The 11,975-nt window shown below is 39.0% G+C and overlaps 1 protein-coding gene across 1 annotated transcript; it reads right to left on the bottom strand.

Moving 5' to 3' along the window:
* Positions 1-3,218: 3,218 nt before the first annotated feature.
* Positions 3,219-10,836, bottom strand: slc14a2 (solute carrier family 14 member 2). Its single transcript, XM_079451117.1, has 9 exons — positions 10,760-10,836; positions 10,452-10,581; positions 9,446-9,635; positions 9,240-9,368; positions 8,174-8,366; positions 7,726-7,873; positions 7,508-7,642; positions 7,369-7,418; positions 3,219-4,017 (listed from the first exon to the last, which is right to left on the bottom strand). Exons 1-9 carry the CDS (start codon positions 10,781-10,783, stop codon positions 3,685-3,687), a joined length of 1,332 nt encoding a protein of 443 aa, XP_079307243.1. The 5' UTR covers positions 10,784-10,836; the 3' UTR covers positions 3,219-3,684.
* Between the last annotated feature and the right edge of the window lie 1,139 nt (positions 10,837-11,975).

The raw sequence follows: 11,975 nt of genomic DNA, 5'->3' as shown, positions 1-11,975 counted from the left end.
ACAGGGTCGTAAGTCGTAAAACATAAATGTCAACAAGATTGACAGGCCATAAAAACAAAACCTAATTTGATTGACTGGCTGACCTGACTTGCCTGGCAGAGAGGTGGCCAAATCTCTCTTTACAAAACCTGTTTCACAATCACACATTTAACAGATAAAAAGTCATAAGACAAAATTATCTTGATCAACTGGATGACATGACATGCGTGGGAGGAGGCGCGGAGCTGTGGGCGCCCGATCAGAAATAAAAGATAAAATACTACTCTGCATAGTTAAACATGGATACTACTTTATGTGGTGTATTTTATCTAGAACATGTTATGTTAAAAACAGTACAATTATAAGTGATTCTGATAACTATGTCAAATGTAAGTGTGTTGGTGATGTGTTTTCATTGGTCAATGCAACATCAACGTAGCAGCACTATTGCAATCTGGCACGAACAACCGACGGCTAACGTTCGCTAGAAGTGTACACGGTATCTTGATTTTTCTTTAGTATGGCCAAACAAGTTACTCTCACTCATTTTTTTAAAACACCTCGTATTGAGATGAATCATTATTTGTATGGTTCTAATGAGAAAATATTCCCGAGCAGCTTTCAGCTATGATCACTTTGAGAACTTTTCCTGCAAGCACCCTGAACTTGACGGAAAACCTATTTTGAACAACACCACGTTATAACCTCAATATGTGTCGAGCGCTTTCCTCTCAATAACAATAACACACAACAATAATAACAAAAGCAAAAGAAAGAAAGCGTCTGGGGCCTGTACCATGAAGCTGGTTTAGGTGGCTAGCCAGCTATGTTTCAGTTTAGTTTGTGCCAATCTTGGGTTTTAGGTACCATGAGAGTAGCTCGGCTTTCTTCGGTGTTCGTCGCCATGGTATCTTACTCTGCATGGCTAACCTGCTCCGGGGCAGGCTATGTTCTGGATTCGAGATCTCAGACTGAAGTTTGACCAATCAGCTGTGAGCACAGAAACATATAGGTGACGTAACTGACTCACAGTGCGTGTTAGAATGGCTAGTTATTTTTTATACGGTTTAATCAAATAAAAATACTAATATAAAAATATATATTACAAATATAAAATCAAATATAGTTTACTATATAGGTAAAATCTGATTTTACAGATTTGCTGGCTTTCCCTTACACTCACATGAAATTCAATTTACTTGCTTATATTCCACTTTTATTGTATCACGTGTATTTGCATTGCATTTTTTACATTCTTGTCTGTGGTGCAGAACATCTAGGAACACTTTCAGTTTCACTGTATTAGGACATTTTTCTTTGTCCTGAACCGTAGTTTTTATTAAGGCTTCAATGAAATGACTGACCCTGGTTAATGGCGCAAAGACTATTAAAGGTAGAGGCTTATGCATTCTGTTGTAAAAGCAGGCCGTGTTATTAAGTGTAATTCTTATATTTTCTTCCGCTTCTCTGTGTTGCAGAACACACCGCTATTTTATAATTCTGAGCTCTGTATAATTCTGAACTAGTTTTTATCATATCAGACTAAAAGGAGACCAACATGCAACCAGTCCGCGTTATTTTTTGGGCAACTTGTTTGACATGAACCATCGGTACACAGTGCATTTATTGATTTTAAACACGTAAGATGTCAGAGTTTACCATGCAGAAGCGGTGCGTGTCATTTGCCTGTGAACTTAGCCGTTTGCAGCTTTAACAAATTTGTACAGAAGTTCAGAAATATATGAGAATGAACTTTATTTGCACGCGACTCCTCTCATGTGTACTCGGAAGGGAAATGATGAAGCAGATGTAAGGTTAACTTTCTTGCTTCTGATGCCTGAATGGATGTTTTTTGTCCGCGCGCAGGTTAAAGTTGCAATAGAACATTCAATGAACATTTGTTGTAATATTTCTGTACCCATGCCTTACATAAAAAAGTTGCCCGCAAGGGTACGGACCCCTTGTAGTTCCACCGAGGACCCGGCGGATCCTGTTTGCCCTACAGCACTACAGTAAATATGTGTACTATATAGTCTTTTAACTTGCGCATTAACACAATCAGCAGTGTTCCTGAAACACTTCTCTCTTGCGTAGACAGCAGAAACATATCAGTCCATGGCTGAAATTCATGTTTGTGTTCATATTGTGGAAATCGCTTAATCCATTTATAATGCGATTGGTTTAGCCATGCTGACGTTACTCGTTCATCAAGCTTGAGTTGACAAAGAAACTCCATGAGCTGCTTCATGGTACCAACAAAGCTTGATCACGTTGGTTTGGTTTTGTCAACCCAAAACTAATCCAACTACCCTGAGTTTGTTCAGCTACATTCATGGTACAGGCCCCTGGTCTGATCACAGTGATGTTGTTTGATATGTTTATGCCAGCTCTGTAATTCAGCTCTATATGTCAATCCACACCCGACGTTCTTGGTTTGCTTCTTATTTATTCAATCGAGTCAATGGTTTGATTAAACATTGATTAAAATGAAGAAACAATTTATACAAACGTCTTTCTAAACAAACCTATGAAGTGATCATAATCATGTCTGGCATGTCATATTGCGCCTCTGCTGTTCAGTGTTCACTTTTCATAACCAAAATGGATAAAATAAATAAAAAACAATATTATAATATTGAACATATATTTTGACACATAGTATATGATTATACTACTAATGTTGCGTAGAAACCATCCTAAACTTATTATACGACCATTTCTCAAAGTACAAAGCACAGAAAACGCATGTACGCCTTCTATCAGATGTGAAATCTATGAATCGCACATGAACCGTTTCATTAAACTCCGCCTTTTAAAGATGTCTAATTATTGTCCTTGATATATGTAAGATCACCTGTCAACGTTCAAATCCTATACGAGTGGCAGGAATGACTTAAATTTCCAAAAACCTGCAGCACTCCGAGAAGTAAAAGTGCATACGTCTGCTCAGACCCTAACGTGTCGCTAACCACTTTTCCACGTCAAACGCTGAATTTATATATTTTTGTGCAAAACCAGAATAAATGAGCTATTGTGACCTCATTCAGCCGCGGGATGAAGGCGCTAATGTCTTTAATGTCTGCATTCATCTTGACTGCTCTTCATGAAATGTATGCAAAGCAAATATTACATAATGATCTTTAAGCATGATGCGGTCCATTGCGTATTCTGGGAGCCGAAGTATTTAAAAAAAACTGTTATTAATCTTTATATAAGTTTCAATTTAAACGACACTCTTTAAATAAAAAAATAGTACGTTTATTAAATAGCTATTAGAAAGACTTAAAAAGTGTATTCGTATGAATAAAAATAGACATGTAAAATGTACAATTTGCCTTTATTGAAAAAATATATATTTAAGGGAGTTAAATACAAATACAAGAAACAAATAATTTATTTTAGTTCCCAGTTTAAGGTAAAATACACTACAAGACGTTCGTCTGGACTTGTTGCAGAAAGTCTGTGCCAGTCGCACATGTGTGTGTTTCTATCTGAACCTTTCAGAAAGTCTGCAAGTGTATGATGTCTAGTTTAAAGATATCCGTTCAGATTTTATAGTCTTTTTGTGTATTCCAGCCATAACATGCGTTCTTTTTATTTGGATGTTTGAATGCTGCTGCATTAAAAAAGATTCATGCGTTATACATGCGAGAAACTCTAACACAGTAACAAAATGTATACTTCAGTCTAGTCCAGGTTTGTTCTCTATGTTACATTCTCTCTGTTGGTGTCGTCCTCTTCCTGTACGGCCACGGGGCCGATCTTCTGATGCTCCTCTTCACACTTTTCTATCGTGACTGATATTTCATCATCTTTCTTTAGCTGTGATTCTTCAGTGTCTTTCAGTTGCATCTCTTGTGTTTTCTTCTCCTCACCAGCCCTCTCCTCTTTCTTCATCTTCCAGAAATATATCAGGTTTTTCTCAGGGTAGTTGACCTTAGCGAGAGGCAATTTATAAATGGCGTTGGTCTCCGTAGTGATCAAGAGGAATGTGAGGGCAGACAGGCAGAAGGGCCAGGTGCATGCTGGGAGTCCAAACTGTTCAAACAGATATACTTGAAATTTTTTCTGAAACATTGTGCATTATTGTACATTGTGTTCCCGAATAAGTATACTTCATCAAGTAAAGTTTGAGTACATTTTTAGGAATAGTAGTCTATAGTATTCAAGTCGCCTATACCAATATCATGTACTAGTAGTGTGAGTTGTACATGCTTTGTTTCAATAATTGAGTTTTAAGCTTTGAGCACACGACTACACTACAAGTGAAGTTATGTACTGTATAATAATAGTTTACTAGTTTAATAGTTGTAGCACGTTTTTTTAGTTTCTGAAAGTATACTTTCAATTACACACTGAAAAAAAATCTTTCCTTAGCAGATTTTACGAAAAGAAATGATTAAAGTATACTTCATATTATTATGTTCCTGTTTTTAACCAAATACATTTGTTAAAATATCGTAAAATCTTGGGAATAAAATCTACTAATCTTGGCCGTTTAGATTTTTATTATTTTGTTTGAGTAATTTTAATTGAACAAATTATTGAGTAAATCCAACTCGATATTTATTATGATAAACCCATTTAGAACGGTCATATTAAGTTTACTTATTTATTTTGTGTTGAGACTACATGAAAAAAAAGCAGATATAACTACTTTGGCAGTATATTTCAATACGAAAGTAAGTGATCCGTGAAGTTCGCCACGTGATTTTGGTGATCAGCGTAATTTTTTTGTTTACTTTAAGTAACATTTAAAGCATCGTGCCAGCCTCCGGTCAGATGAGAGAAAATGTAAAGTCAAAAGGCCATACTGACCTCTCTCTCTACCAGTCTCTCCTTTCTCCGTTGACGTCACCTCTGCAAAAACGGATTATTACCACTCGAAGATCAGCAACTCTCCTGACTCTTGCACGCTCTTCAAAACCTTCTCTGCTCTCCTCTGTCCGCCTGCTCCCACACCTTCATCGGAATCAACGGCTGATGATTTTGCGTCGTTCTTCCTGAAGAAAACTACCGCCATCAACAGCCAGTTTTCTACACCACCACCTGTTAAACCAGCCCACATCCCTGACACGTGTGTGCTCCCTGCCTTTTCTCCTCTGTCTGAAGCTGATGTTTCCAAGGTCATTGGTTCCAACCACCCTACCACCTGCCCACTGGATCTCCCACCCTTCTCTCCAGCAGTTGTGCCTGTTCTGACCCACATCATCAACTCTTCGCTCACCACTGGGACATTTCCCACAGCGTTCAAAGAGGCCCGCATCACACCGCTACTGAAGAAACCCACCCTCAACCCTACACTGCTAGAACACTACAGTCCGGTTTCCCTTCATTGCCAAAGCTCTAGAGCGAGTTGTGTTGAACCAGCTCTCCTCCTTTCTCATGCGGAACAACCTCCTGGACAGTAATCAGTCTGGTTTCAAGAGCGGTCATTCCACAGAGACTGCACTGCTCTCAGTCATCGAAGCCCTGAGACTGGCAAAAGCATCATCCAAGTCATCCGTACTCATCCTACTTTTGACACTGTCAATCATCACATCCTCATGTCTTCTCTCAGTGCTATGGGTGTCTCTGGAATGGCGTTGCAATGGCTCAAGTCTTGCCTCTCGTGTAGGTCATTCAGAGTATCCTGGAGAGATGAGGTCTCCGCGTCCCAACAGCTCAACACGGGGGTGCCACAGGGCTCAGTGCTTGGACCGCTACTCTTCTCCATTTACATGACATCCCTCGGCTCGGCCATTCAGAAGCATGGCTTCTCCTATCACTGCTATGCGGATGACACACAACTCTACCTGTCAATTCAACCGAACGATCCGACGGTCGCTGCTCGCATCACGGCATTTCTGAGTGACATCTCACTTTGGATGAAGGATCATCACCTGCTGCTAAACCTTGCAAAAACGGAACTGCTTGTGATCCCAGCCAACCCAAAGATTCACCACAACCTCTCCATTTAACTATGCACATCGGCTATTACACCGTCCACACAGCCAGAAACCTGAGGGTGGTAATTGATGATCAGCTTAACCTCTCAAATCATGTTGCCAGCACCACCCGGTCCTGTAGATTCATCCTCTACAGCATTAGGAAAATTAGACTTTTTCTATCAGAGCACTCTACGCAAGTCCTAGTCCAGGCTCTTGTCTTGTCCAAACTGGATTATTGCAATGCGCTTCTGGCTGGACTTCCTGCTTGCACAGCAACCTCTCCAGATGATCCAGAATGCGGCGGCAAGAGTGGTCTTCAATGAACCGAAGAGAGCGCATGTAACTCCGCCCTGCATCAGGTTATACTGGCTCACTGTTGCCGTCCTCATAAAGTTCAAAGCTATGCTCCTGGCCTACAAGACCACCACCGGGTCTGCACCATCATGTCTTCAATGCAGACCTATGTTCCTGCCAGATCCCTGCGGTCTGCAAATGAACAACGATTAGTGGTACCATCCCAAAAAGGAAAAAAGTCACTCTCGCGTACTGTAGTAACTTCAGTAATATAAAGACTGAATCACACACTATAACGGTACTGAGTGTTTTTATTGCTTTCTAGCCTAACAGAGCATCCATACAACAAGGTATCACTTCTTCCCCGGCCCCACATGAACCTCGAGGTCAACTGCACCTCTTGTGGTGTGGAGTGGAACTGCCGATAAGTATAACATAAATATCAGGATACTACATGTACCTTCTCTGGCTCTGTTCCACATTGGTGGAATGATCTGCCTGCTGCTACAAGATCAGCAGACTCTGTTGCCATCTTTAAAAAACACCTGAATAAGCATCTCTTCCGTCAAGATGTAGCTGATTGATTTTAACCTCTAATTATTTTCTGTCTACTTATTTTTTTTTTTGTGTTTTGTATACTGTGCTAGGCTTTAATGGACTAGTTTTGATACACTTATGTATTTTGTTGCCTATGTTGTTATAATTGCTTCCAATGTTTCCTCATCTGTAAGTCGCTTTGGATAAAAGCGTCTGCTAAATGATTAAATGTAAATGTAGTTAGTCAAACTTGAATTATATAATTTACTTTTAAAAAGTTTGTGCAAATTGTTACAAGGATTTTATTAAGTCAATTCTACAAGTAATTTTTTTTAAGTGCAGTATACTCTCAGTAAACTACGAGTTTAGTAGTTTTTATTCTACAAGTATACTTTTAAAGGTTTTTAAGTTGACCATGCTATCAATTACTTAGGTATTTAAGTACTGAGCACTTTATGTATTCAACTATGTTCCTATTTTTATATATATTTGAGAAATGCCTTTAGCTGTAGTCTACTTTAAGCAAAAACAATGGGGATGAAACTATACAAAGGGAAAAAGTATACGTAGTCTTAATTTAAAAAGAAGTATACTAATAACACCAAAGGATTGTGTGTGTGATACGTACTGTAGACATCACATGTGCTATTGCCGAGCCCAGGTATGCGCAGAAGAAAGCTAAAAAAAGAATAAGAGTCATTCGTGTGCTATGTTTGCGAGGAAATTGCTGTTACAAAATCATGAAGCACAGAAAATAGCTCATGTACCGCAGGCAACGGCCAGAAGATGTGTCTGCCAAGTAAGAGCGTAGAACATCCCTCCGATCGCGATGCATGCCAGAACACAATTATAACCCCACAAACCAAAGTAGATGTTCTCAAACGGTGCGGCCAGAGCAAGACCTGACGTTCATGGAACATGAATCGGCTTAAAAAATGCTTTTATTTCAAATAGACCATTTTTAAATAGACTTCAGATTTCTTACCTGAAACCATACCAACGGCTGATCCGATAGTAGCGTGCGCACATGTTATGGGAGAGGAGATAAACAAGGCAATCATGAATATCCCCCCTGTCCAGGGATTGTCACATCCGTACACCTGTCCGATTCCCACAGGGATCGAGCGGAAAAGCTGTTTCAAAACGTATTATTATTATTATTATTCTTTTTATGTGTGTGTGACAGTTTTATGTGCTGCTTTAAACTAGGTGGTACGGAATGTAATGCATAAAAATCTGGCATTTCCTGCTAGATTCAATTCCATAGTGACATTTACATCTTCTTAGCATGCCCTTTTCACTGTCACGTGACCTCTTCTGCCATCAAGATTTAGGACCTGTTGCGTAATCGCTCGCTCTCTGTTCCGAAGAACAGCCAAATTCAAAAACAGCTTCCGCTTTGGAAATGCCGATAGTTTTTTTTCACGTCTTACCTTTGCGTAATCCATCTGGGACCAGGTGATATTGGGCAGGGACGTGCGTGGCTGGATGAGGACCTGTGGGAAGTGGTGGTTGTAGTGTCCCGTGGCCACCATGTGTAGACACACAAGGATGTTAAACGGGAGGGTGAAAACAGGCAGGTCCCACCGACTGTTAATGGAGGCCAAGGCACTCGACACTATGGGGCTACGGAAACAAAACACGGTTAGTTGCTCATAATGCGCCCTTCAACATGCTGTACACTGGAAGGCCAGTCGTTCTTCTTCAAAATGACAGGCAGCACATGTGAAAACGTCCTGGACAGCAGATATAATTACAGTGTACTTATTTCAAAAATGAAAAGGCGGGGAAGAGAAGAGGAAAGGTATTAGTAGACAAATGACGCACTGAACAAAACTATGCGAAAGGAAGAATGAAAATAATTGCCTGTGGTCAAATCTGGGCGATGACACAAAACCACCTCAAAGCCACAGGTCTACACTAGCAGTAAGAATTATAAAAGTAATAATAAAAGACTTATATCATATTAGGGATTATATGATATTATATATATTATATTGTCAACCAATTACTCGCATGCAGAATAAAAGTTTATGTTTACATAACATATGTCTGTGCACTGCGCATATTCATTTTGTATTTATAAAAACATACACGTACATACGCATATATTTAAGAAATATGAAAATGAACAAACATTTATAAATGATTTATATTATTGGTAAGCATAAATAAAGACATGTAAATATATCCTAAATATGAATACACGTATGTGTTTATAAATACAAAATGAATATGCACAGTAGGTAAACACAAACCTTTATTACGCGTTTGATAGCCCTATATAATATATATATTGTTATAAAATATAACTGTAAAATGTGCAGTGTGTTAAACACCAACCACCAAATAAAAATAACATTTGAATTGTACTTATACTTTAGCTATTTTGATCAAATATCACCGTGAAATGTGCCCCACGCTAAATAAAATAAATAATTAACGTAAAATATTTTATACAAACGAATTGAACAACCAAAACAGGTTCTTTAGACTTACCATGCCATTGACATGAAGATGTTTGGAAGAAGAAGCCACCAGTACCAGTCTCCTGCATTCGAGAATACTGCCATCAGAAGGCCAACCAAGATTCCATTATATCCATAAAGACCCGCTGCGACAGCACCTCTGAGGACGACGCAATAAACCCAAATCAGTCATTCACAACACCAGAATGCATCATTAACCATGTCGCATAAAAATACCTGTTCTGACAGAGGATGAGAGCGGAGATTGTTGCAAACAATGTCCCGACAAAACCGTTCAGTGCCCACCATCTGTTCTGAAGTATGAGTCCAGCAAAGATGATAAGTCCACTGAGAGGGTTATTCACAAACATCACCTGAGCCGCCCCACGTAACACCGCATCCAAAATCTGCAGCATGATAAACTGACCTGCATGGAGCAAAAATGTCATGATTTTTAAAAATGGTACATATTTTTATACATTTTTCAAGGTAAAAATATCAAATTACTGAGAAAAACAACACATTACCAAGAAAAACTTGTGAAAATATGTCATTTGATGTATTATGTCGTAACATGCATTTTACGGCTTATTTCTGGCGCAAGACCTGCCAGAAAAAACATTCTTTCCAATTATATTTATCGTGTCTAAAACCAGAAATTCTACATGCAAACCATGCTTTCAGGTGTAACAAGCAACAAATTAAAAAACCTTTTCGATTTTTTTAAATGTAACACTTCCCATTAAGATAATATCGTCTATCTCTTTGATACCTTCATCATGTCTTCTAAACAGACTTGAGATTAAATGGAGAGGAAAGGGAAACTTTATCTTAAATCTCAGACATTTCCTCTGTAAGGAAACGGACCCGAACAACGTCACAAACTAAGCTTAGATTCCACAGTCTGAAGTCAACATTATCGAAGATTTTATGATGAACTCAAACGCAGATTCAGCACTAGGTGCAAACATCAAAGACACTGAAGAATGAATACATGTGCCTCTTTCCAAGCATGTATTGTTTTTTCAGTTGGGTGAGCACTCTTCATATAATGTTTGTAGAAGGAAATGTCAGGACGTGGACTAAAATTATACACGCAAATGCTTCGTGCTCAGTGTGGACTGTTCTGGACCATATGAAGGGCCAAATTTCATTCTAGCACTCACTTACATTCTCCTTTCGCGCACATACATTTTACTCTCACGCACTCACATTCTCCTTTCGCACACATAAGACCGTGTACCTTTCATCCATTCACCAAGCGCTGCCATATCACCGGCAATGTAAGAAATCCAACGGATGAGCTTTGCTTTTTTCTTCTCCTTCTGCTCCGTGCTCTCAGGGACTGGATTTGCCATGAGGGGTTGTAGCTCCTGTAAATGTTACCAAACATTTTAGGCTTAAATTATTTTAAACTTAAATATGAACTAGGCAAAATGGGCCACAATGTTCTAATCGTTTAATATTTGGTTAATGAATGCAATAAAATGTATTAAATGTTAATTCAATGAAACTGAGTAGGTGTGGTGGATAAAAGAGAAAGACATCTACCTTGGCGAGCTGTGTTCCAGGCATACATCAGAGGAATATTAGGAGCAATATCTTCTATTCGCCAGCAACCCTAAAGCAACATACAGAGCATCTCTGAAGCTTTTATAGTACTGTACAGACCTGCTCCTCCCCTATTCATCCGGCGCTGAAGGAATGAAGGAAGCCTCATCTCATTCTCTCTTCCGCAGTGGATCTCAACCTTTTTGACCTTAAAGGGGAAGTTCACCCAAACAACTTTGTGTGATTTGTTTACTCACCCACATGATGTCAAACGAACTGTTTGATGTTTAGAGAACTTCCGGCATCTTTGGAGCACCAATGAAGATATTTAGGGGACATCCGAGAGATTTCCAGGCCTCCTCATACACATCATGGTGTCAGTATTTGCCAAGGTCCAGAAAACTACTAAAGACATCGTTAAATTGGTCCATCTACGTATAGTGGCTCAGTTAAAATTGTTTTTGAAGCTATGAGAATGCATTATGTGCGAAAAACACACCAAAATACAGTCTTTATCGATTGATTCTTCTCTGTCTTGTCAGTGTGTGGAGCGCATAATACGCAAACCTAATACGCATGCGTCAAAGTGAGTAGCATAATCATATACTGTGTGTCAAAATGTTGATTGATTTATGACCCTCCTGTCAAATTGTCACTCAAATGGTTCTTTTATGGGCTGTCAATCTTACTGACATTTATGTGTTATGGCTGTTGGGGATCCTATATACTTTCCTACAGTGGTAGCCCCCCTCACCATTTCAACCTGGTTGCTTTTCTACTAGGGTACATGCTGTGAAAAGTCGTATGCTTTTGTAAATTAGAGATAGAGATAGAGATAGAGATAGAGATAGAGATAGATCATGTAAAATGTGTCATTGTGACATACGTTTTGTATAAAAGGATTTGGCCAACTCTCTCCCAGGCATGTCATCCAGTTAATCAAGATTTTTAATCAGTTAATCAAGAATGTATTTATCTGTTAAATGTGTGATTGTGATACAGGTTTTGTAAAGGAGATTTGGCCACCTCTCTGCCAGTCAATCAAATTAGGTTTAGTTTTTATGGCCTGTGAAACTTTGTCGACAATATTTGACACAAAATGTGCATCCAGTCCCTATGAGCTAAACATAAGGTTGCTAAACTCTAAAGTTTTTTATTTTACCGAACAAAGCATCCATTCACAGCTTGATGTACTGTAAAAAATGTCAACTTAAAG

This window comes from Barbatula barbatula (genome assembly GCF_947034865.1).
Source record: "Barbatula barbatula genome assembly, chromosome: 2".
NCBI lineage: Eukaryota > Metazoa > Chordata > Actinopteri > Cypriniformes > Nemacheilidae > Barbatula > Barbatula barbatula.
This window is presented reverse-complemented; position numbering and strand designations above follow the sequence as displayed.